This window comes from Apodemus sylvaticus, chromosome 16 (genome assembly GCF_947179515.1).
Source record: "Apodemus sylvaticus chromosome 16, mApoSyl1.1, whole genome shotgun sequence".
Lineage (NCBI taxonomy): Eukaryota > Metazoa > Chordata > Mammalia > Rodentia > Muridae > Apodemus > Apodemus sylvaticus.
Genome location: NC_067487.1, coordinates 48,005,015 through 48,032,238, shown reverse-complemented (window position 1 = coordinate 48,032,238; position 27,224 = coordinate 48,005,015). Strand labels below are relative to the sequence as shown.

Below are 27,224 nucleotides of genomic sequence, written 5' to 3'. Positions count from 1 at the left end.
CCTTGCCTCCAGAGTCCCAAGGGCCTCCTGGCGGTCACTGGAGGCTCGCAGGCCCTCGGGGAAAACAGCCCAGGGAGGCAGCCGGAGAGAGGGATCTCGAAAGGCCCCTGGGTTGCTCTCCGCGACCCATTACCCTAGAGAAAATGGAACCTTCCATTCCGGCCACCCACCCACCCAGGAGCGGCGGGGAAGCCTTCGATCTAGACTAGGAGAGGCGACCAGGCTCAACCTCCGGAATCCCGGACGCCGGGAGCCGCGTTACGGGAATCGCAGAGGCCTGCAGTCCCGCCCCTTCGTCTCCGCGACTCCGAGCCAATGGCTGCGCTCTCCGAGACTGACTAGAACCAATGAGTTCCCGGCCCCTGGCCTTGGGGGGCGGAGCCATGGGGCGGAGCTAGGAGAGCCCGGGTCAGCCGCGGACCGAGGGTGGCGTGTGCGGTCTGGAGGCCAGAGCTTCGAGAGATCCGGGCTGCGGCTCCGCTGAGGGGCCGGCGGTGCGGGCCGGGATCTGCGGGGCTGAGGGACGCTCAGGAGCGGCGAGGCTCGCGGCCTGAAGGTGAGGAGAACGGGGCCCCGGCGTAGGAGGGTGCGGGCTGCCTGGCGTGGCCGCCACCTGGCACCCGGGGCCCAGCGCGGCCGGGCTGGACCAGCGCCGAGCGCACGCCCGGAGCTAGTCGGGCTGGCCTGGGAATCCCCGCATTCCTTCCCTCCCCGCTCCGGGCTCCGACTTCCCTGACGTTGTCGCCCGCCTTCTCCAGCCGGGCTCCTGACGCACGGTTCCGGAGCCCCCGCCCCAAAGTCCCCTCGGGATCGCGCGTCCTGGGTGACCGCGTCCTGCGTTCTTCCAGTTCCCGTGCCGCGTTCCCTGAACCAACTCTGGACATGGCCCCTGAGAGTGTGGTCTCCAGTGTCCCCTGAAATGCCACCGTCCCCTGCTCTTGATATTTCTTAATCCAGAGCGAACTTTTCACCCAGACATCGTAATGTTTCGGCGTTGATAAAAGTCCAATGTTTATAAATATTAACGTTCTCTTTGGTCCGTACCCTTCCCAATAAATCCCGCGTGCCTTTACATCCCGAGAGCAACCCATCTGGCTTTAGATTTTCACCTCCTCTCATAAGCGTAAAACGTGCCCCCTCCTTCAGCTAGCAGGGGGCTCTCTTTCTTGGATGAACAACATTTTAATTCAGAATTCCAAACAAAAATAAAATCAAGGGCTTGGCCCACTTTTGTTCTTGTCATTTTTCATTTAAAATAATTCATTTGGGCTTAATTTGTATAGTTATTGGACATTCCAGCAGCTGTACTGCTTCAAAGTAGTGAGTTAATGCTGGAATGTCGGAGCGAATCTTTGAAAGATTAAGCTGTTTGGTCTGGTCAGTGTTGTAAACAGACTCTTTTAGACCGCGTGTGACTGCCAGCTTCCAGTCGGAACGACTCTTAATTTGAAATTACTGACTCATTATCCGGGGATGATCGCCATCGTCTTAATTTTCCAAGTTTGTGTTTATATTTATCATTGAGAATTATTTTTGAACTACAATCTGGAATGCTACATTTATAGGGCTAATCTGATAGTCGGTTAATTTATGTTTTCCACTGGTTTCTTTTGGGGGAAAAATTGTGTCCATTTGCTTCTACTCACAAGTGAAAGAGAGAAAAAAATTACAAGGGGGAAATGTCAGATAAAGATAAACTTTATAGTAGAAATTTGTATTGTTGGCATTAGTCATTTAGAATATTACAAATGCTGTTACCAGCTAATTTAATGCAATATTCTTATGTAACTGGACATTTTGTTCTGTTTTATTTATGACTTTGTGTTTTCATTTTAAAATATTTTTTTTCTAAGAGTGTGACATTTCAGTTCACTGCTAGGATGATTACTGTATTATATACCTATGAAGTGAGTGTTACAATTTTACCTTTTAGAAAAGGAAACAGGCTCCAAAGCATATGACTCCAAAGCCTGTGCTCACAGACTGTTGGATTGACAGATTCCTTAGAGATAATGCATTACTATAATTTGGTCTGGGGAGCTTCGTGTTGCCCACAGCCCTGAGTAGTAGACAGAAGGGTTTTCCCCTCAAAGTGATCTCAGCCCTCATTTGGCTGCACATCACCTGGCCCTGGTACATTCACAGCTGTCTGCTAAGGGAACAGGAAGTTCTTGAAGCTTTCTCCATGTCTTTGATTGCAAAGGTGGAGGTGAGATTTCTGTTGAAATTATTTTAGTAAGCACCCAGCCTCTGGAATTCATAAAAGATGCCTGAGATAACACCTAGGATTTTCAAGGTTTACAAAATTGGGTAAACAAAGTGTTGGGTGAAAAACTACTTGGGTACAGAGTAGTTTCAACTGAATAATGTGTAATACAGAAAGTACTGTGGGTGTTTAAGGATTGGAATTGAAATATTTAGTGGGGTTCCCAGATGTCAGCCTTGGAACCTGGTTAAGGTTTGGATAAAGGTGAAACTAGAGAGACTGCACTCCGAATGTAGAACAGAGGCAAGAATGGAGAACATGAAAGGAAGTAAAAGACTTCCATGTCCTGTTACCACAATACATTCAGTTTACTAACTACCTACCACTTAGGCAACTTTGTATGTCAGTCACTGAACATTAGGCCTATGTTCACGTGCTCTTCCAAGCCTTACTAAATAGGTCCTATAAGCCTCCTTTATACAAAGGCAAACACGTTATTATCAGATTCTATATTTATACATAGATTTCCTGAGTTCAGTCTGAGCCCTTAACTGTAATGCTTTTTCATACTGTCTACATGAGCGGCAGAGTAATGTAACTATACCAGGGTTTTAAAAACTCATGTGTAAGCTGAGAATGTAGCCAGTGGTCGAGGGCTTGCCTAGCATGTACAGGCCCTGGGTCCAGCCTTCAGCACTGCATACATGCACACACGCTGTCAGTAGTGCTTACATAGTTACATCCATGCATAAACTAACCATTTTAGTTGTTCCTAATGCTTCAAGAGTGAAGTTGTGTCATCACTGTGCTGCATGTTGAATCCTTTTAGGGAACACAGATGTTTGTGAATGTGGGGGAAATTCCACAGAAGATGTCAGTTTGGGTTATAAACAATGGAACAAGGCAGAGTCAGCAGGGTACTGGCATTGTAGAGGCAAACCATAGAACCGTAGCGCGGGTCCAAGCACACACTCGACGTGCCCTGGGATTAGTGTCCAGGTGTGCTGTAAGCTGAGCTTACCCTCTAGGTGTGGCTGCCATGGAATGATGAAAGAGAGGCCACACAAAATGGGGAGCTTAAATATTTGCTTTGCAGTTGGAAAACTGAAAGAATTGGTTCAGCATAATTGGAATACTTGTGATTCTCTTCCGAATTATAGCATGATCCTTTGAGAGGAAGACAGTTTTTTTTATGTTGTGGGCTGGGGGTGGAACACTGAGAAAGGGCCTTCCCACATTTTAAGCAAGTACCCCAGTCGTCTCTTCTATCGTTATTTTAAAATAAAACTGAATATTGGAGAGCAGTTGGACATTGCAGGTGGATGACTTAGGTTGTCTGGTAGTGATGGCTTTTAAACGGTGCTTCTGAACGTCGCTGTGGGAAGAGGGGAGCTGGGAGTGCAGCGGTGTGCTGATCCGGTCCAGGAAGAGGATGTGGGAGAGGAGGAGGCTGTGGGAGAGGAGGGGCTGGGAGCTGTTGTAAGGACTGTCTGTGATCAGCTCCAGTCCATAGAGACAGATGAGAAGGCTGGATAAGATTTGTAACAGAAAGTCAAGTTATAAGGGAAGAGAAGAACCAACTTTACTGACTGAGGTAACTGATAACAATGAGTGGTTTATAGGTGTGTGTGTGTGTGTGTGTGTGTGTGTGTGTGTAATAATGTTCAGTGATTAAGCCAGGCAGTGATGGCGCACACCTTTAATCCCAGCACTTGGGAGGCAGAGGCAGGCAGATTTCTGAGTTTGATGACAGCCTGGTCTACAGAGTGAGTTTCAGGATAGCCAGGGCGATACAGAGAGAAACCTTGTCTTGAAAAAAAAAAAAAATCTATGATTAAAAAAAAAAAAAAAAAAACAAAGCAAAACTGCTAACAGTGTTGATACGGTGTGCCTGTATGTGTACTTGAGTGCGTTTGTAGGTATTTTGGGGGACAGATTTATTAAATTTGGAGATTTAATTAACTTAGATACTCAGAGGCAGAGTTTCTAAGTTAATACATAACTAGAATTGAAGAGTCAAGCCAGAATTCTTGAAATTTGGTTTGAAGGTAAGATAATAGTTGAAGTTTCATGTCTTCACAGTAAATATTTTAAAAGAAAGTAGATGCTGAGTACTTTTATCTTTGGGGACATTCATGGCCAGGAGATAAAAGCTGTTAGAGAATAGAGAAAAGCAGTGGAAGGAGAGAACTGCCTCTGTTGTATTTAAACCAGAAGGTCTGAGGACTTTGGGAGGTACAGTCAGTGGTGGAAGGCTTCAGAACCACCCGAGGTGGCGTCACGGGCAACCAGGACTTGCACTGTCTCTGTCAGTAAACGTGAGACTGTAGGCGGCTGCCTTAAAGCTACTGTATTCAGCCTGGGGCAAGAACTTCTATTCCCTTTGGTAAAACAAGTGAGTGGATGTCCTGCCTTCAGATGTTCAGATTCCCTTTAGTAGTCCACCCTTTGTCTTTTTTTTTTTAATACTGTTTTTTTTATTGATATATTTTTATTTACATTTTAAATGATTTCCCCTTTTCTGGGTCCCCACTCTCCGCAAGTCCCATAAGCCCTCTTCCGTCCCCCTGTTCCCCCACCCACCCCTTCCCACTTCCCTGTTCTGGAATTCCCCTATACTGTTACACTGAGTCTTTCCAGAACCAGGGGCCACTCCTCCGTTCTTCTTGGACATCATTTAATTTGTGGATTATGTCCTGGGTATTCAAAGTTTCTAGGCTAATATCCACTTATCAGTGAGTGCATATCATGATTGATCTTTTGAGACTGGGTTACCTCACTTGTATGATGTTCTCCAGCTCCATCCATTTGTCTAAGAATTTTATGAATTCATTGTTTCTAATGGCTGAATAGTACTCCATTGTGTAAATATACCACATTTTTTGTATCCATTCCTCAGTTGAAGGACACCTAGGTTCTTTCCAGCTCTGGCTACTACAAATAGGGCTGCTATGAACATAATGGAGCATGTGTCCTTATTGCATGCTGAAGAATCCTCTGGGTATATGCCCAGGAGTGGTATAACAGGGTCCTCAGGAAGTGACATGCCCAGTTTTATGAGGAACCGCCAGACTGATTTCCAAAGTGGTTGCACCATCCCACCCTTTGTCTTAAGGAAGAGTAGACTAATCATTTCTTGTGAATAGTGGCTTGCATACCGGCGTCTTCTGCACAAGCCTTTTCTGTTTGGATGTTCTGTCCATCCTCTGCAGCCGCAGCCTCTAATGCTAGTTGAACTCATGCGAGCTGGCTTTCAAATGGCACAGTGGTGCTTGGTAGACCTTCCCAGTGGTGGTCTTCAGTCGCGCATACACTGTTTTCTCATTCTCAGAACATTTACTTTATCTTAGAGCTGAGTGAGTACTCTTGAGCCCTGACTTGGAAATTCTGTTTCCAAAGTACTCTGCATGTATTTTACCTGTTAGCTTTGAGCTCCCTGTAAGCAAGAACTGTTGGCGTCAATTGTACTTGCAACATTATATTTCTTTTTTTAAAAAGATTTATTTATTTATTATATGTATGTAGCTGTCTTCAGACACTCCAGAAGAGGGAGTCAGATCTCATTACAGATGGTTGTGAGCCACCATGTGGTTGCAGGGATTTGAACTCAGGACCTTTGGAAGAACAGTTAGCGCTCTTAACCGCTGAGCCATCTCTCCAGCCTGCAACATTATATTTCTTAAGTGATGAATCTGGGTCTTTAGCAGATTTCTCAAAAACTGCCTCCTTGGCTATTTTACTAAAATAGGCAAGATAATTTGTAAAAGACTTATGTCCTCAAAGGTCATAAATGTTTCATGTTTTCCAGTATGTAGATGATCTGACTTATTTATTAACTCTGGAATATGTTTGTATAAAAATATCTTTTTACATTTTTGCTCATAGGACCAGTTGCCCCAAAGTATATCTTTGAATGATGATGTAATTTTTCATCAGATTTTCTTTGGTATGTTCTCACCATGTTGCCAAAGCCAGCCACGAAGTCTTAAGCAACTGATTTTCCTTTCTGAGGACCAGCTGAGACTTGCAGGTGTGTGTACAACTGGCTTATAAGCGCTTTATTATTTATCTGGTTGTTTTTTTTGTTTCTTTTGTGGTACCAGGGATGAAGTCAGAGTTATACACATAGGGCAGCTATATCCACTGAGCTGCATCCCAGCCCTATAAGCAATTATATATACTTGAGTTTATTTTATTTCATGTTGTTGACTTGTCTATTTTTCCATGCCCATGCATGTTTTAATTATCTTTATAGTATGTCTGAATGCTGGTACATCAAATCCTTTTTGTTGTTGAAAATTAGCTCTTTGTCTCTAATTTCTAAGGTGAAATTTTAATTGATGTGTACAGTTCAGTAATACACTACTTTGCTCTTTGGGTTAAAGTTGTGTTGCACTTTTATATTGTGAAATTCTTGTATAGTTCTGACTAGATTTTTCCTATTCTACTGTTGCTTTTGATGCTATTATGAGCATTTTTTCTGTTATATTTCTTCATTGGTTATTGCTGATGTGCTCAAGTACTAGTTTTTAAGTAACCATTTGTTTAAATATTACACTGATTGTCTAGGAGTCCTGATAGCTTAACATGTTATTTGACATTGTAGCAGCTACATACTCCATAATTGCTAAAAACTGTTTATTGCAACAGTGTGAAAGCCATAAAAGAATAAGCAGATAAATGGGAGCAGGCCAACTATAGCCCAGCTCTTGTTTGTTTTAATAAAGTATGTTCAAAACTGTCAAACTTAATAATAACAAAACAAGTGTAATTAAAAATTAGAATATTCAAATGTCATACCATCCAGGAAACTCTGTAGCTAAACATTACACCTACCACAGAGCCTAGCCATTCTATCCGTAGAATTCACTTCTCAGAATTATAGCACGTGTCCATGCAGACTCTACACTAGTTAATTTGCAGTCTTTTATGTTATGTACACATGTGAATATTGTTTCTTTACCTCATGAGCATATCCTGTGCTAAGTATGGATCTGAATTCTAAAGACAAGTCAAGAACACAGACTAAAAACTGCCTCCTTTGCTTACAGTCTGTTTGTGTAATACACACAGTGTGTTCATGTCTTAGGACTAATGTGATAAAGTGCCATAAATTAGGTGATTTTCTTTTGGGGGGGGTTGGTTTTTTGTTTTTTTTTTTTCGAGACAGGGTTTCTCTGTGTAGCCCTGGCTGTCCTGGAACTCTCTGTAGACCAGGCTGGCCACGAACTCAGAAATCCACCTGCCTCTGCCTCTCAGAGTGCTGGGATTACAGGCGTGCGCCACCACCGCCTGGCTAAATTAGGTGATTTTAAATTACAGAAATGATCCTGTGTGGTGGTGGTGCACTCCTTTGTACTAGCACAGCAGGGGCAGGGGAAAGGGGATCCTTTACAAAGTGAGTTCTAGGACAGCCAGTGCTACACAGAGAAAGCTCTCCATGAAAAAAGATAGATAGATAGATAGATAGATAGATAGATTTACAGAAATGCTATTTTCTTCAGAAACCAGAAGTCCTTCTGGTAAGAATTCTTTGGCTCTTCTAGCCTCTAATAGTAACCATGTGTTGGCTTTTTTTTTTTTTTTTAAGCTTGTAACTGCAATCACTCCAGTCTCTGCCTTCTTTTTTTTTTTTTTTTTTAACTTCTTTTTTTTTTTTATTTGATATAATTTATTTACATTTCAAATGATTTCCCCTTTTCTAGCCCCCCCCCCACTCCCCGAAAGTCCCGTAAGCCCCCTTCTCTTCCCCTGTCCTCCCTCCCACCCCTTCCCAGTTCCCCGTTCTGGTTTTGCCAAATACTGTTTCACTGAGTCTTTCCAGAACCAGGGACCACTCCTGCTTTCTTCTTGTATCTCATTTGATGTGTGGATTATGTTTTGGGTATTCCAGTTTTCTAGGTTAATAACCACTTATTAGTGAGTGCATACCATGATTCACCTTTTGAGTCTGGGTTACCTCACTTAGTATGATGTTCTCTAGCTCCATCCATTTGCCTAAGAATTTCATGAATTCATTGTTTCTAGTGGCTGAATAGTACTCCATTGTGTAGATATACCACATTTTTTGTATCCACTCTTCTGTTGAGGGATACCTGGGTTCTTTCCAGCATCTGGCAATTATAAATAGGGCTGCTATGAACATAGTAGAGCATGTATCCTTATTACATGGTGGGGAATCCTCTGGGTATATGCCCAGGAGTGGTATAGCAGGATCTTCTGGAAGTGAGGTGCCCAGTTTTCGGAGGAACCGCCAGACTGCTTTCCAGAGTGGTTGTACCAATTTGCAACCCCACCAGCAGTGGAGGAGTGTTCCTCTTTCTCCGCACCCTCTCCAACACCTGCTGTCTCCTGAATTTTTAATCTTAGCCATTCTGACTGGTGTAAGATGAAATCTTAGGGTTGTTTTGATTTGCATTTCCCTAATGACTAATGAAGTGGAGCATTTTTTAAGATGCTTCTCCGCCATCCGAAGTTCTTCAGGTGAGAATTCTTTGTTTAACTCTGTACCCCATTTTTTAATAGGGTTGTTCGGTTTTCTGGAGTCTAACTTCTTGAGTTCTTTATATATATTGGATATTAGCCCTCTATCTGATGTAGGATTGGTGAAGATCTTTTCCCAATTTGTTGGTTGCCGATCTGTCCTCTTGATGGTGTCCTTTGCCTTACAGAAACTCTGTAACCTTATGAGGTCCCATTTGTCAATTCTTGCTCTTAGAGCATACGCTATTGGTGTTCTGTTCAGAAACTTTCTCCCTGTACCGATGTCCTCAAGGGTCTTCCCCAGTTTCTTTTCTATTAGCTTCAGAGTGTCTGGCTTTATGTGGAGGTCCTTGATCCATTTGGATTTGAGCTTAGTACAAGGAGACAAGGATGGATCAATTCGCATTCTTCTGCATGCTGACCTCCAGTTGAACCAGCACCATTTGTTGAAAAGGCTATCTTTTTTCCATTGGATGTTTTCAGCCTCTTTGTCGAGGATCAAGTGGCCATAGGTGTGTGGGTTCATTTCTGGATCTTCAATCCTGTTCCATTGATCCTCCTGCCTGTCACTGTACCAATACCATGCAGTTTTTAACACTATTGCTCTGTAGTATTGCTTGAGGTCAGGGATACTGATTCCCCCAGATTTTCTTTTGTTGCTGAGAATAGTTTTAGCTATCCTGGGTTTTTTGTTGTTCCACAGTCTCTGCCTTCTATCATATGGTATTTTTCTGTGTCTCTCTTACAAAAGTCATAATGTTCTGTTTTACACTCCTCCACTAGGGCATCTTTGCTAGTTACAGTAGCAATGGTCCTGTTTCTAAAGAGGGTCATATTTTGAGGTCATAGGACTTGAGTGAATCTTTTGCACAGTTCAACTTTGAACAAACAGTGAGCAAAAAAGGAAATTATATGGCATTTTAGAATGGGGGCTGGCAAACAATGGCCTGCAGTCCAAATCTGGCTTGCAGTCTGTTTTTGTAAAGAAAGAAAGCCTAAACATTTATCTGGCTCATTACAGAAACCATTTGCCAATCTGTTATAGATGTCCCAGTGTTATGAAGAAGAAAACAGAAACCAAGAGGGTAGGGGAGTGGAAGCAGTTTAGAGGCCACAGAAGACCTCTGAGGGAGGAGCCAGAGCACAGGCTGCACAGACTTAGCCTGTGCAGTGCTTCGTGGGTTCAAACCTGGAGTATTCCACGAAGGAAGCAACTGAGTAATTGACAGCACTCATCACATGTGTGCACTTTGGAAAGTAAGAACCGTATGTGTACTTACACATTCAGTTAGGAAGCTGTAGGTGTTGAAGTTTACGAGACTACCCACCAATATCCTCACCAGCTCCTTTTCTTGGTAATAGAGACTTCCCATGCCACCCCTTCCCTGGTTATCATTTGAAATTTTAAAAAGGTTACAAATTTAATTCCTTGTTACTGGTTCATATCAAAGATATAACTTGTAGAAAGCAGCAATACAGGATTCAACACTTTGCCTAAATTTTAAGTTATTTCAAAAAAAAAAAAATAGCTGCCCCTGTTCAGGCTAGAATTTACCTTAGTGCTGAGTATAGTTGAGCAGTTGAAGAGTCAGCAATTTTAACTCAGTGCCAGTGGAGACCAAAGGAATCAGCATCTGCTAAGGACCTGTTATTGTTTCCTTCAACAAAATGCCCTGCAACATTACATAGACATCAAGTAGTTGACCTAAATGTTTGTAAGTATGATTAAACCAGTGGTTCTCTTCCTAATGTTACAGCCCTTTAATACAGTGCCTCAGGTTGTAGTGACCCCTAACCATAAAATTCTTTTCATGTTAGTTACTTCATAACTGTAATTTTGCTTCTGTTATGAATTGTAATGTAAATATCTGCTTTCTGATGGTCTTAGGTGACCCCTGTGAAAGGGTCATTAGACCCCCCAAGCAGTCATAACCCACAGGTTGAGAAACACTGTAGTAAACATAACTCTAGGTACTAAAGGTCCCAAAGGCTTAAGTCAGGAAGATTACTTGAATTTAGTAGTTAATGTCTAGCCAGGACAACATAGCAAAGCCTTGTATCAAAGGGTGCGGAGAGACATAGTAATGAGCACTCCACTGGGCTATTGAATACTCTCATCCAAGTATTTGGGATTATTTTATTCTGGAGTTTATGTCTCTAACATGTGCTACTTGGTCCCAATCTGCAAATGTAATAGCAGTGAAGGACTTAGAGCACGTGTCCAGGTGGATCTATGAGTTGGGGAAGGACTAGAGGTGAATATGACCAGAACACATTGTATGCATGTCTGAAGTTCTCAAAGGCTGTAGTAAAGAAGTCATGTACAGCACTGTTATCAAACTCAGCTTCTGAACAAGGCTCTTCTGTCTTCACAGGAAGGCCCGAGCGCAGGAACATGACATCTAGAGGCAGCGGACTTGTTTCAGATTCATGCCTTACCATTTCTTAATTTTGTGTGGTGGGTAAGTAATTTGTCTTCTCTGAATTTTTGTTTTTCTTTTGTAAAAGTCCAATAAGTAATCCAACCCTACCTATCTGCCTCCACAGGATATGGGACTGTGCTAGCCATCTAACATAAAGCAGCCCAGTGTGTGTTAGCAGGACCTGGGAAAGAGCGAAGGGCGGGGCATTGTAGAGGAAATCGGCATAGCTGAGGACAGAGGAACACATTCTGGAAAAGATCCTCTGATCCTGACCCAGCTCCCCGGTGAACGTGCTTTGCTTTATTCTGAGAGAAGGTTCTGCAGTTATAATTACCTTCCCACAGTGACAGTGACTGCGATCCTTATTCATTCTTCAGTCTGACCTTGGGTTAAATTTTAAGAATGGAAATAAACAGAAAGGTCATAGTATAGGTGATAAAAATGTTTAAAGTGGCACAGTTATCAAGCATTAATTAGATACCATTAGGCTGCTTCTTTTCCTCCACTTGAGAAAAACCTGTGCACTGAAAGGACAAACAGCGCTGCAGTTACTGCACGTTTGTTCCGAGTTTTCATGCAAGCCGTTCCCAATCTGTGTGACGAGGAGATTACTTGTGACACACGGTTCAGGGGATTACCGTTGGCTCGCCATATCTGAGAAACTAGCAGAAGAGAAGAGCCACTCGGTTCTGAAGTAAGCCCTTCGAGCATCTTCAGCTACTAGTCATGGTTTAGCGTTTTAAAACTTCCTAGAAAGCCAGGTTCAGGGAAGTCACTGTGTGCAACATTTTTGCAATATATGCATATTCTGTAAGAGGCATGGAGTAAGAGGAACACTTAATACACCTTTAATTTGAATGTTTACTCTCAAAAGAATCAAATGAAAAATGTAACAGAATCCTGTCAGTTTTAAAACAAAGTAGTCACAAGTCAAGTCAGTTGTGTAGAATGCAGCATAGAATGCTTTTGTACTCTGATGACACTCTAGTACATGCTCCTTCCTCACATCTCAGTGACAGTTTTTAGAATTAGGAAGTAATACTTTCTAGTCATGCCGGTGAAAGGCTTTTCCGTTTCCCCATGACACTGCCCAGCCACAAGTCCAGCTGCCCTAATCCCTATTGCGTGTGCAAGTTAACGTGCCCTGCAGACTTGTGCCTCTTCTCGATAATTTCTATGGCTCAGTTTGTCTGGCTGCTTCTCATTAGCTTCTTGTCAGGCTGTGTTTCGGTTTTTCTTGTTGCTGGGGATTTAACCTATGCAGAGTGCCTGAGCCGTGCCGCTGCCTTGGGCATCCAGGAAGCATTCCTGTGTGTGTGCGTGCATTGGAAGACATTAGCACGTGTTTCTTTCAGTATTATGCACACTGTGTCTGTATAATGTTGTTTGGTTATAATTAAGATTTAATGTATAAACACTAAAAAAAAAATCGGTGGGTTATGATTTTTGCATAGTACATGTCTTATTTGCAAGAGCACTGACTGCCTCACCCTTACTGGCTTTTCAAGGATGTTGAAATACTGTTTCACTTAGGAAGGCTTTCTCATGGTTTAAAAGATAGCCGCAATGGCCCCCTCCAGAGTGAAAGGCAGGCATGCTTCCGGCTCACTTTAAGGTATGGGTTCCCAAGTCTGCTCTTTGTGTCCTGTAGGGTAACTTGCTGTCTCAGGTATCACCTGACTTCACCGCACCCTGTGGGATGAGCTGGTAGCTAGCAGAGTCGTCTCACAATGTTTTGCTTGTATTCGTGAGACTGCTGCATATCAGACAAACTGAGCCGTAGCTTCAGTGGCTGGAAGAATGCGTAAGTGGCCCCGAGTGCTAGATCACAGTAGTCCCAGCTCTAGTTAAGGACCAGTCCTGGTTTTTCTTTCTGTTTTTTTATGTAAAATCATGTGTATGTACAAATAACTGTGAGATGGAGGGCTTCAGACCTTTGTGCAGCCATAACTTTAGTAAACATAGGAAAACATTCCTTTTCTGAATTCATATAGCTGTTTTACCACCTTCCAGAAAATAGCTACACAATAGAAACAAACCTGTGTTTTAGGTTGTGTGGAAGAGAGTGGGTTTTCACATTATGTCTGTTACAGGACCATCCCTGCAAGATGTCAGCACTGAGGATGTGGCTAACGCGAACTTTGCTTCTTCTCCTCACCACTGAATCTATAGGTAAGGTTCATGAAATGTCCCTGCTTTACACATTAGACTTATACTTTAAATATTATAGAATTAGGTTTATAATTATATTATATTATATATTATAAATTATATTATATAAGTATGCATATATATTCTTTCTGGGGTCATTACTGAAAGAAATGTCTTCAGTACAAACATGCCTGATAATTCGTTTTATATCATTTGACTTTCATCAATACTAAATGCTAATTGGCTCTATTTCAATAATGTTAAGGTTGGGGGATGTGTAAAATGTTATTTTTGAATAAAGGAAAGGGAGAAAAATTTGTTAATTCATAGTCCTTTTCTTCTCAATTACCCAGAAGTCACCAAGCAGTGCGGTTGCTTACCAGAATAACATGGCGGAGGGGGCTGAGTGGCGACACTGGCCTGATGGCCTGAGACCTAAGGTCTACAGTGCCGTGCATGAAGACATTAAGAATTTATATTTAGAGAACTTAAAGTATGGGCTTTTCTCTACATGTATACCTATTCGTACAGCACATGCATGCCTGGTGGCTGGGGAGGCCAGATGAGTGTGTGGAATCCCCTGGGACAGGAGGAACAGATTGATTTGCTGTGTGGATGCTGAGAATCGAACTCCAGTCCTCTGCAAGGTCAGCTAGTGTCCTTAACCACTGAACCATCTCTCCAGCCCTTAGAAAACTTGTGACAGCTTGACATAGCCATGACAACCAAGCATATGTCAGTGGAGTCAGCAAACAGAAGTACAGATCTATGGCAGTTTTCTCTAGGGAGAAAACCTCTGGCCTCTGTCACCGAGAGTTTGCAAAGCACCCCTTAGGTCACCTCTCCTCACACCGAGGGGTTCAGCTTCGCTTTGAACAGTTTCCAGTGACGGCAGTGACGGTTTTAAACTGAAGCCCAAATAGGATGAGTAAGAACCTAGAAACCCACTAGCAAGCATTGGCCAAAAGGCAGCCTCGGGCTGGAGCTTCATAGAGAGACGTGGAAGGCCTGCAAGGCATTTGGCCCAGGTCAGTGGATGGAAGGAGAGGAATAAGAGTAAGAAGTAGTAAGTTTGACCAAAGCATGCTGACCTGTATCTGTAGTTGTAGCACTTGGGAAACTGAGGCAGGAGGACTACAAGTTCAAGGTCAGTCTGGGTTACATAGCAAGACCCTATATCATTAGTTTGAAAATACTTATCAGATCAACATTGTTTGGTACCAAATTCATACAATACAAATGTGCAAGCTATAAGCTAAGATCGTGATGAACGTAGATGTAGAAATTCTTGATAAAATGCTAGGAATGGCATTTAACATTATTTAACATAAAAAAGATTATTTAATCTGATTAAATGCATTCATTGCAGAGGTTCACCATATACTAATGAGTAAAGGATCAAAACCCAGTGGTTACCTTAGTAGATGCACTTGATAAATGTCATGTCAAACTTCATAACCGAAAATAATAAATCAGGGATATAAAGAACATTTCTGTATGATAAAAGTTTTATACATGCACACACATCTCAGTTCCACAGCTAACGTGCTGAGTAGAGAGAAGCTGGAAACTTTTTCTCTAAGATCTTGTACAAGATAGAGGTGTTATTTTTCATTGCTGTTACTTCTAACCACCTCTATTAAATATGATACCTAAAAGACCTAGTCAGAGCAGTCAGTCAGACAAAAGAGAATATAAAAGGCATCTAGGTTATAAAAGAGGATACCAGATTGTCTCACTGTGGATCATATGATATTATTTATTAGAAACCCCAAAGAGCCTACAAAATAACCAGAACTAATCAATGAGTTCAGAAAAGTTGCTGAGTACAGAATTAACATATATAGGTCAGTGGCATTTTCATATGGTAATGGTAAAGTATCTGAAAAGGCAATCTTATTTACATTAGCTCCAAAAATAAATATAAATCAATTTAGTCAGAGTTATAATATCTATAAAATATAAACTATAAAATCTAATGGAAGAATCATTGAAAAGGACTCGAAGCATGGAAAGACAATCCATGTGCATGAATCAGAAGAAACCAGTATTATTACATTTTCTACATTTCCAAGTAGTTGCAGAATTAGGAAAAACTTCCTAAAATTCATATGGAACCATAAACATCTAAATACCCAAAAAGGATCTTAAGCAAAATAAATAAAAGTGGAAACATTATACTGTGTAACTCTAAATTATATGGCAAAGTTACAATAATTAAAACAGCATGGTGTGCCCCACTGCTCACCTGGCCAGCATGGAGAGCTGGCTCTGATGGTGTGAGGGCCGTGCCTGGGCAGCACAGTAGAGCTGGCCTTGATGGCAGACGTGTGGGTGAGTCAACCCCTTCACCTCCCAGGACATGAGCACTGGAGAGCTGTCTGCACCTCTGGCCAGCTACAGCACTCAAGAAATCTATCTCTGCTCCTCTCTGGCCCACCACAGCTGGCCCTGCCCATCACCTGGGCAGCAGGGTAGGGATACCATGGGTGTAGGAGAGCTGGTGGGCTCACCAACTCAGATTCTACCCGGGCCCAGGTCCAGGGCACTACGTTGGCCCACCCCAACATCTACCCTGCCTATGACATGCTATAGTGTGTAAAGGAGCCAGTCCTGTAGATCCAAAGCTACAGGAGCTCCATGACCCAGGACAATAACAGAATGTCTGAGAAGTCCAGGTTGTGGACTCAGGTTTGATAGAGTACCAAAAGCCAGAGGCCTTGAACCAGACCAATGACTCATTACAAAGAACATGCATGCAGAGATGTGTAGGCAAAGGGGTGTACTATGTGACACCACAAACGGCCACGGTGAGATTTTTTTTTTTAATGTTTTCTTTGGTTGAGGAGGTTGCAAGGGCAGATATGAAGGGACGGGGATTTGAATGGGATCAAGGTACTATATAATATGAAAGTCACAAAGAAGCAATAAAAAGTTTTAAAGAAAAGAACCCAGCATGGTGTGGGAATAAAATCAGAGCAGTAGGAAAGACTACAGAGCACAGAAGTAAACTTTGTATAGCCACTGAGCTTTGACAGGGCGCAGGATGCTAGAGGAAGTGCAGTCTCTTCAGATGGACATGTGGGATAATTGGATATCGAGTTCTTCCTCCCTCAGCAGTTTGAAAATCAACTCAAAACAGATTAAAAGTTTGTTTGTTTGTTTGCTTTTGAGACATTGACTCACTGTGTAGTTCTGGCTGCCTGGGAACCTGCTATATAGACCAGATTGGCCTTGAATTCACAGAGATCTGCCTGTCTCTGCCTCCCAGATGCTGGGGGTAAAGGCATGTGCACCATACCTGACTAGATTAAAGACTTTAAATATAAGACCTTGGCCGGGTGGTGGTGGCGCACGCCTGTAATCCTAGCACTCTGGGAGGCAGAGGCAGGCAGATTTCTGAGTTCGAGGTTAGCCTGGTCTACAGAGTGAGTTCCAGGACAGCCAGGGAAGCCCTGTCTCGAAAAAAACCAAATCCAAAAAACAAAACAAAAATAAATAAATATAAGACCTTGCAACTCTGAAATCACTAGAATTAAATATAGGGAAACGCTTTAGGAACCTGGGACAGGTGGAGAGTTTCTCAGTAGGAGCCCCGAGCACAGAGAGGAATGAGACAAGAGCAGACAGACCAGAATACCGCACACTTTTAGATTCTGTTGAGAAAGAAAATCAACCAAGTAGTAAAATTTCAAATCATACACCTGAGAAGGAATTAATATTGATTTTGTGAGGAATGCAACTCAGTAGAAAAATATAAATAATGTTTAAAGGGTAGTAGACCTCGGTAGACATTTCTCAAGAGAAGACATGCAAATGGCTAATAAGTCCATGGAACCCTGCTCAGCACTAATCATCAGGGAAGTGCAGACCAAAATCACAGTGAGGAATGGCCTGGGTCCTGCAGAGTGACTGTTAAAAAGCATAGGTAAGTGCTGACAAGAATGGAAAGGAAAGGAAACCAAGCCCGCCATTGATAGGATCGCCTGTTAGCACAGCTACTAGCAAAACCAACATGGAGGCTCGTAAAGGAAAAGCAGCTCCACTAGCAGACTTTAGTAGTCTCTCTGCTCACTGCTGCAACAAAATACCTGCCAACTTCAGGAAGGTAGGATTTGAGTCTGGTGAGGCTGGAGAAGGCATGGCAGCAAAAGTTGGTGCAGCTGGGTCACATTGTGCATGCCTTTAGGAAACAGATGGATGTTAGTGTAGAGCCTGCTCTCTCTTACCCACGTAAAGGTGCCTCCTGTATTAAAGTGGGTCTTCGTGCCTAGTTAGCCCAATCCCCCCCAGGGGGCAATGCTAGAAGTCTATCTCTTAGGTGAGTCTGAATCCTGTCATATTGGCAAATCAGTGTGAACCATTTACATATGATTCTGCATTCTCACTATCGGGTAAATACTAGAAAAGAAATCAGTGTGTCAGAGTGAGACCCGCATTCCCATTTTCATTGCAGCACTATTTACAATAGCTGAGAAATATATAAGTGGATAATGGAAATGAGTGTGTTCATAATACTATTCCATCTTAAAAATTGGTGAAATCCTGTCGTTTGGGACAAAAATATAACTGAACACATGTTAAATATGCCAGGCAGTGAAAGACAAACATCATATAATCTCATGGGTGAAATCTAAAATAAGTTGATTAGCTAAAATGTTGAGAGTAGAAGTTCTCAGAAGCTTGGGATCCTGACTAAGGGAACAAGGCAAGGATGCCCCCTGGTACTCAGCTGTACGGAGAGCTAAGAAGTAAGCGCTGGCGTTCCATTCGTTAGCACTGCAAAGTAACTAAGTGGTGTCTTTCCAACAAAAGAACAAACAAAACCAGACAAAAGCAATTGAAATGCATTGAGTACAGGATATTCAAAGCAGCTGAAGTTAGAGCTGACACTGCCATCAGCAGTGGAGTCCATACAATTCAACTATATATTTGTTTTTGTTCCTGTCTGATTTTTTTCCCCTTCTTTAAATAAAAAGTTTTATTCCATACACTGATGGATAAAATTTATGCATTTATTGCTAAAACTAGTCCAATTGTTTTTTCAGAAAATTGTACCGGCTATACTTTGTTAAAGCAAACACGTTTGCACATATTGTCTAGTCTTTCTGGTTTGGGTTTCTGTCTTGCTGCAGTCAGATTTTTGATATGTGGACAATATGTCCATCTCTCTGTTCTGCCAACCTAGCCTCGGCTGGCTTTCTGGGCTGGAGAGAAGGCAGCGCACTGTTTTATGGAATTTAGTTTAGACCTTCTGAGCCAAGGGGTGGATGGGTGAGGGGCAGGGTTGAGTTGTGCTGCACACAGTCTGTTTTCTGAGGGAAATTAGAATATTTGACCATGGGCTCAGTAATTGTTAATATTTTGTACATTATAACTTATATGTTTCTTTACAAATTTAGGTATTCAGACCACAAATTTCTCAGGCTTAAATTTTCTTTTTCTTCACAGAGTTATTATAATGAATTTGTATAGTCTACACTGAGTTTTGCTCTCCAAATACCATTTTGTCTGGAAATACTGTCTTTGGGCATCATGCGTGCTAGGCAAGCAAGCCCACCACCGTCCGCTGTTCTTTTTCAGGTCACCTAGTGGAACCGTGTGGTTATATCTACCCTGAATTTCCAGTTGTCCAGCGGGGCTCTAACTTCACTGCCGAGTGTGTGCTAAAGGAAGAGTGTCTGCAACAGTACGATGTGAATGCCAGTTACATCGTGTGGAAGACAAACCACGTGGCCGTGCCCAAGGAACAGGTCTCCGTCATCAACAGAACCACCTCCAGTGTCGCGTTCACAGACTTGGTCCTCCAGAGCTTCCAGCTCACCTGCAACATCCTGTCCTTCGGGCAGATCGAGCAGAACGTGTACGGAATCACCGTCCTCTCAGGCTGTAAGATCTGTGTCTGGTTTTCAGTTTTGTCAGACTCTTGAATGTAACTACCTACAGTTACATCCAAAGGGTCACCTGGAAGGGAAGCTGGGGATGTATGGGAAGGCGACAAAAAAGAGAGGGAGACAAGACAACACCTGCTATTCAAGGTCTCAAAGTTTAATGAAGAACTCCCAATATACATAGGCAGGGGAAAGGTCTGGAAGCTTCTCAGCAGAATCAGTTCAGTTGCTCCACAGGTGGCTAGTGTTTCTCAGGAAACTGCAGGTCCTTGAAGAACAATGGGCTTCACCTTGGTCTGAGCACTCCACCCTAGGTGGAGGGGATTATGGCTGACACAGGAGTCCCTGCTCAAAGGCTGGGAGAGGAACTTCACACTGGTCGATGTCTAGTTCCTGCCAGGTGGCATGGCACCCCAGTAAGGCTCTCTACACTTGAACTACATTTTTAATCGTTTCTGTTAGCCTCCCAAAGACAGTCACTGGTTCAGTAGCTTTTGGATGTGCTTATTTTATTAACAAAAAACAAAACTTTTAGAAGCAATGTGTATTTTCTTTTTCTTTTTCTTTCTTTCTTTCTTTTTTTTTTTTTTGAGACAGGGTTTCTCTGTGTAGCAATGGCTGTCTTGGAACTCACTCTGTAGACCAGGCTGGCCTCGAACTCAGAAATCCAGTGTATACATTTTTACCGTTATACACAAATCCAAAAGAGCAACATGGGTTTCATGTCTTTGTTATAAAAGGCAAACATTTATCAGATTCTTGAAAAATGGTTTGACCTGAGACTCTCTGTGCCCCCAAGAGCATTACTGATTTGCAGTTTGTGACTGTTGATAGCAACTTTCAGTGTCTCCTCATTACTGAAAAAAGACTTAAGTTAAACAGGTTCCTGAATGAAGAAAATGGAGAAATACTAAAAAGAGGTCATGGATTTGAAGGGAGCCAGGAGGCACATATAGGTGGGCTTGGCCGGAGGAAAGGGAAGGAGACATGATGTAATTATAATATTAAAAAAAATTATTCTTTAAAAAGAGTAAGAGTAGAGCCACTGACCCAGACCTGGGGCAGCACTGCTTTCCTTCCACTCCTCCAGAAAGCAGTAAGGACAAGCATTCACCCCGTGTGATGGCAATGCCGTCGTCCCAGCATCCGGGATGTGGGGCAGAGGAGCCAGAGCTCGCGGCCAGCCTAGGCTACTTAGAAGGACCCATTTTGAAATACAAAAGTAAAATAAGGTATATGTGAATCATTTTTGCTCCTACAACTACCTTTTAATACTAGTTATTATTAATTTTAGAACACTTAATGGAGACATTACTGATAATTTATCTGGTTATAAATAAAAATGTATTTTTATATAGAAAATTACAATGAAAGCAATTAAAGACAGTTACAGTAAAAAATATAGACCTAAAAAGTATTTAAGGGTTGGAAGAAAATTAGCATCTGTTTCTCATATTGCCCATATCTTTATCTTGGGTTCATTAATCTAATTGAGGTGTGTCTTAGGTATTATATAGATTAGATAATACTTGTCTATATACTTTTTTTAATTTAACTTAAATGTTTGTTTCTTTATAGTTCCTCCAGATGAACCTACAAATTTGAGCTGCATTGTGAATGAGGGGAAGAACATGCTGTGTCAGTGGGACCCAGGACGGGAGACATACCTAGAAACAAACTACACCCTGAAGTCAGAATGGTAAGTCCCTGCAGATACGCCCTCTGCTGGGCCGTGACACACTGCAGCTGGGACTTTCATTTTGTCGGTAGCAATATTGGGTGACTGTTTGGGGACATCCCACATGCTCTGACAGTAGAACTATGGGCTCTTCATGGGCACGCTCGGCAGTGTCAGCAGTGAGCAGTGGACACACTCTACCCCATGTTGCCTTCAGGAGCCAGCCACATTCCGTCCTGCTCTACCCGTGCAGTGCCTAGCTCTAAATGATGACTTTCAAACAACCACATGCTATTTGTCGTAGTCAGTGTTCTCTTATGAAGGAGAACATCTATCTCATCAGGGCTGGCTTACATGCACTGTTGGCATGGTGGGGAGCATGGCAGCACACAGACAGACATGATGCTGGAGGAACTGAAGTTCTACGTCTGGATCAGCAGGCATCAGGAAAAGAGACACATACTGGGCGTGGCTTGAGCATTTGAACCCTATCAAAGCCACACCCACCCCGACAAGGGCAGGTCCTAGTTGTGCTGCTCCTTAGTGACCAAGCAGTAGATGACCCTATGGGGGCCATTCTTATCAAACAACCATACTACTGCTGTACCCCAACAGCTTGAAATATTTTAATATCAGACTTGTAGCTAGTATAAACTTTCTCATTTCTTTCATAAATGCTTTCTTATAAAAATGTTTTTGAATAAGAATTTAAAAAAATTTTAAAACTGCTCGTACCTTTTAAATTGATGAATTTTTCTCTTAAATGACAGATTCTACTTGTTGCTGTTTTCCTTCCATACGATGCAGTTACTTTTTGATATTGTGTAATAGTCTCTCATTCCTTTATTTGCTAAAAATTGTTAGGTTTATATATTCAGTCAAATTTGAGTTGGATTTCTTTTTCCAAAAGTTTCACTCTTGGGGGATGGTGTGTTCCTCCACTAACATTGTTTTCTTTTTTTCCCCAGGATTAAGTAGTAGGTTGGGGAGATGGTTGTCAATAGAGTGCTCACTGCACAAGCACAGGGCTCTTAGCTCAGATCCCTAAATCCCACACATTCGATGACATGGCACCGTTCTGTGGTCCCAGCTCTGAGGAGAGAGAGAGATAGACAGAGACAGGCTGCAGGGTTGGGGTGACCCTGTCTTAATAAGTGAAGAGCACTGGGATTGAGAAAGACACCGGGCGTGAACTGTGGGCCCGCTGACCCTCACACACAGCACATTGGTCGCTAGTGTGGCCAGCCTTACCCATTCTTAGAAATCTATTTCTTGGTGCACGCGAAAGCTAAAAGAATAGTGGATCCTATACGTACCCGCCACCCAGACTCTACAGTTCATTTTACGAGATTTGCTTTATCACATTCAGGTACGGCCTTCTCTCCAGCTGTCAGTTTATCTAGCTCTTTAATGAACTTCAAAGTGAGTGGTAGGCATTAGGAATATTTATAATTTGACACTTCAGTGTACATGGTTGGTATGAATATTTATTTATAATTTGACACTTCAGTGTGTACATGGTTGGCATGAATATTTAAGTGTACTAAACTTTGTGTGTAGTGAGAACATGGATCTAAAGCGTCTATGTCACGCAGGCATTTTGATAAGGGCACACACCTGTAGAACTCACATGTTCCCTGAAGTTTCTTGTGCTCCTCTGTTCTTCCTGGTCCAACCCCTGTGAGACAGCTGCTGAGGTTGGACCAGCTCACGTCCCGTCTGCTTTCATCCTGACGTCTGAGCACTTGTCAGTGTTTCTTATTTATGGATCATAAGATTATAGCACTCGGCATGGTTTTGTTTATGTATTTTATTTTATAGTTCATGGTGTTAAAGAAGTATAGCCCAGATACTTTGCAGGTGCTCTGCCTTTGAGCTATACCTCTAAGTTCAGGGTTACTTGAGTGTTCTCACTCAAAAAATATCTTCAGTTCACATTGATATTTTCAACTTTGAAAGGGGACTATAGTTTCGTATTTTTAAAAAAATATATGTAATCCATCAAGCAGCTACATCCTCTTTTCTGTACCAAAACTTCTAGTTCCCAACAATGCTAAAACATTTGTTTGCAACTGTTTCCACAATAAAGACTGTAATTCTAGACACACTTCCAATATTATGGCTGGTGATAATATTTCTAAAAGCAGTTTTAAGATTGCTTTTCTCCACAAATATGTATGATTGAATCATTGTTTTAAAACACTTGAAATTAGGGCTAGAGAGAAGACTTTGTGGTTAAGAATACCTGCTATTCTTCCAGAGGAAGAGTTTGCTTTATCTTTTTATTTTTTAAAAGCTTATTTTAGATGAATGTTTTAAACTGAGACATAACTTTGTGAATAGTGTAAGCTTTCTATAGTTGACACAATCAGCAAGTGGTCCCCTGGTTTGGCTGCAAAGGCTGAAGATGTTTCGGGTCTTGATAGACCTCCTTCCCCTCATCTTCTCTCCCCCAGCATATTCTGAATAGAGAAAACACAGTGCTGGTTTAGTAGGGATTCTGTGTCAAGGAGAAAAACTACAATGAATCCTGTTCATCTGTTGGTTCAGTCTAAAAGTATTAAATTGACAATTCCAGAAATAAATAATTCCTGAGCCTCTGCCCTCCCTTCTGCATAGCTTAGTGATATTTCAGATCCCTCTCAGCCACACCTTTGTCCCGTGGATCCATGTTGCCTGCCTGTTACTCAGTGCGCACCTTGGTCATTTGATGGTGATAACACAGTGCTTGTGTATAAACAGAAAAGCCACTTTTACTTAATAGTAGTCCCAAAGCATAGCATTTGTATATGCAAATAGAAACTACATAGTGGGCTTTTTGTTTGTTTGCTTGTTTGTTTGTTTTAAATGAAAGAAAGTTCTTGAGCAAGGAGAGAGAAAATTTTAATCTATAGTAAGGACAAATTTACTGTTTGTGATATTAGAAAGAAGAAAAAATAGACTTTTCACACCTCGGTTACTACCACAATATATGATACTTACTCAGTTGAGATAGGAAAACATTACATCTGTGGCTGGATGACAGGAACAGAAATCATGTTCCACATGAGCAGACATTGCACAGGAAGTATTGGGTCTGCAAGTGATCTCTTAAGGGAAGCAGCACCAGGCCATTCACTACAAGCCAGGGAGGGTTATACACATTCAAAAGTAGGTGCGGATTGAAGCATACACAACCTACTGAGGAGGCTGTCTGCAAGTAAGGAGGAAGTGCTGTTACACTTGCAGGTGCCAGTAGAATATACAGTCTTTACGGTGCGGAGGTATAACCAAAGCAGAAAACAGATTTACTCTGGTGCTTTGTGGCCACAGTTCAAGCCCTGTGATTAAGCCTAGTATAGTGTACAAAGTGAAGACTGACATGTGTGTCCCCCAGTGTTGTGGTAGTGTAGTTATAATGTGCAGGTGACAGCCCTACTGTCTGGGGCCGTGCTAGCAGTGCTTTATCCCACAAGTGGCAAAATCCTTGGAAGAATGATTTAAGAAGACTTAAAGTCTAACTGTAGATGGCACATCCAACTGTTATCAAGGTGTCAATTAGTGATTTACCCCGTAATAGCCTTGCCTGGCTAACAGGCCACTGGATATTGATTGTGTCAGTCTGCCATGGATGGAGACACTAGTTTGTATATGTGCAGTGCTGTGGATGATCACTGTTTCTAGGATAGTAACATCCATAGAGATGCAGTGGGTGAATGCAGACTACATGTAAATGCCTACAGAAGTTTACGGAGCGGGGTCATGTTGAGGTTTGGTCTTCTGCTATGTATTGTAATACTGAATATTGGCCCCCCAGGGCCGGTTGCTCCTGGAACGAGAGAAACTGCACATTCAGTGTGACCTTGCTCCTTAAATTTAAAACTATTGGTTAAATAAAGATGATGACAGCCAGTAGCTGGGCCGAAGAGATATAGGCAGGGTTTAGTGTTCCTTGGCTTGGGGTCTAAAGAGAGCCACAAGGAAAGGGAGAGAGGAGAAGATGGCGAGGGGTGAGAATCCTGAGGTTATGGCCATGAGGGCTGGCTGATTGGAGCTCAGAGCAGCCCAAATGGAACATGGCGAGTCATTGTGGGGAGATTGTCAGGGAAGTAGACCAACAGCAGGCTTAAGAATGCTTTCCAGAGGTTTACAGGGAAGACAGAAAATCGTTTATGCAGCAGGTAAGTTGGTAGAGGATGATCTACTTATGTGTAGCATGAGACCATTGAGAAGTACCAAGAGTCCATGTTATTGAGTCACCTACAGAAGATGAAGAGGAAACGGAGGTAGAACCAGCAGTGAACATGTTATAGAAACAGCCGCACTGAACAAGTTAGAGAACTGAGGAGGCTGCAGAGTTTGCATACACAGACACTGAAGGACAAAGCGTGGAGTACAGGTCGACCTTGCAGAAATGCAAGGTCAAAGGCATGCCTAGTCTGTGGATTAATGCAGCATAAAGGCATGCTTCTGATCACCACAGAGTACAGCTTTCTGAGCAATCCCTGGGTGAGTTAAAGACAAGCAAATTGCTATTACAGTATTCTTCTAGAAGCTTGCAGCAAAGCACTTTAAACAATAAGATCACGGACCATGGACATCATCTGCCACAGATGTCATCATGGCTTGATTTAAGGTCACCTGAAAAGATGGTTCTTATCTTAATCTGTATTCTGTTTCTGTAAACAGATACCTTGACCAAGGCAACTCTCATAAAAGACAACATTTAATTGGGGCTGGCTTACAGGCTCAGAGATGAGTCCGTTGTCATCATGGAGGGGAGCATGGTGACAGGCAGGCAGGCTTGTTGCTAGAGAAGTAGCTCAGAGTTCGGCATCTGGATCCTCGGGCAGTAGGAAGAGACACTGAGCCTGACTTGGGCTTTTGAAAGCTCAGAGTTTACGCCCAGGGATACATTGCTCTGACAACACCACACCTACTCCAACAAGGCCACAGACCTAATTCTCCTCAGATAGCACCATTTGCTGATGACTAAAGCATTCAACATATGAGCCTGTGGGGCATTCTTACTCAAACCACCTACCTGTCTTAGGATTTCCATTGCTATAAACAGACACCAGGAAGAGACACTATGACCAAGGCACCTCTTCTAAAGGATAATTAATTGGGCTGGCTTACAGTTTCAGAGGTTTAGTCCCTTGTCATGGCGGAAACCATGGCAGCGTCCAGGCAGGCATGGTGCTAGAATAGCTGAGGGTTCTACATCTTGTTCTGAAGGCAAACAGAAGACTGGCCTCCTCAGGCAGCTAGGGAAAGTTATTTAAGCCCATCCCCACAGTGACAGGCCTACTCTAACACCACACCTCCCAGTGTTGCCACTCCCTGGACCAAGCATATTCAAACCAGCACAGCCTGCTTTTTGGATTCTTGTCTGGTTGGTAATGTCTCATTAGTGTCTCACAGGACTGGCATCATTCACCTCAATTCAAATCATCTTACACCATGACAAGAAAAGGAAGTATTTAGGGCGAGATTGCATTCACTTACCTCTTATGTTAGAGTTGCTCATCTACCTTGCTTAATCCAGAGATTAAATAGCACCATAGTGAAACGTGTATAGTATAAACCATAGCATAGCTAGGATTTGGTGTTACCCAGAGTTCCAGGCATCTGCAGGAGATCCTGAAACATGTTTTTATGGGTGAGGTAAGGCTGCTATTCTGAGACCACAAGGAAATAAATCATTTTTAGGGAAGAATCATTAAGGACATAGCATAAAATTCTAAAATGAAGTTTTCTTAGATTAAAAATGTGGAAATGATATCCTAGGGGTAGATTGAATACAATTTTTTATGTGATCTGCCTTTAGTAGCAGCTCTTCATTGCAAAGGTTAGCACACCAGTCTGGGTCATATCCAACTCTTTCTCAGTCACTTTCTTCACCTTTATATTTTCAAATCGATTTTTAATGGCTGGTTCTTTCAATTTTATACTTAGGGCAACACAGAAGTTTGATGATTGTCAAACAAAACATGGCACCTCATGCACAGTCAGCTACACACCCATCTATTTTGTCAACCTTGAAGTCTGGGTGGAAGCAGAGAATGCCCTTGGGAAGGTCTCCTCAGAGTCTATCAATTTCGACCCCGTGGATAAAGGTACTTATAAGCCTGAATTTGAGAATTTATCAAACTACTCTATGCTTTGTAAATTATTTTTCGGATTTCTATTAATGTAGAGATGTTTATTAGTACAGTGATTTCTTTTATAAAGTCTTTTATAATATTATTAAATGTAATGTGGAAACAGAAAAATAGCTGCAGTTCAGCCGCACTCATGGCTACTTTCAGTTTGCTTCTGGAATATTTTATCAGTGCTGTTTGTTTTGTTTTGTTTTGTTTTTAAGACTGGGTCTCACGAAGCCCAGACTGGCTTTAAATTGGCTGCGTCTA

At 42.3% G+C, this 27,224-nt stretch overlaps 1 protein-coding gene across 4 annotated transcripts in view; it reads left to right on the top strand.

Moving 5' to 3' along the window:
* The first annotated feature begins 388 nt into the window (after window positions 1-388).
* Window positions 389-27,224, top strand: part of Il6st (interleukin 6 cytokine family signal transducer) — a 46,753-nt gene continuing 19,917 nt past the window's right edge. The window contains exons 1-7 of one of the 4 annotated variants that reach the window (XM_052159287.1): window positions 389-556; window positions 11,065-11,151; window positions 12,764-12,916; window positions 13,206-13,284; window positions 18,847-19,152; window positions 20,733-20,853; window positions 26,770-26,930. In XM_052159287.1, coding sequence (XP_052015247.1) covers window positions 13,221-13,284; window positions 18,847-19,152; window positions 20,733-20,853; window positions 26,770-26,930 — 652 coding nt within the window. In that variant the 5' untranslated portion in view covers window positions 389-556; window positions 11,065-11,151; window positions 12,764-12,916; window positions 13,206-13,220. Of the gene's footprint in view, window positions 557-6,091; window positions 6,237-11,064; window positions 11,152-12,763; window positions 12,917-13,205; window positions 13,285-18,846; window positions 19,153-20,732; window positions 20,854-26,769; window positions 26,931-27,224 lie in introns of all 4 variants that reach the window. The other 3 variants (XM_052159286.1, XM_052159285.1, XM_052159284.1) reach the window with 3 other exon arrangements.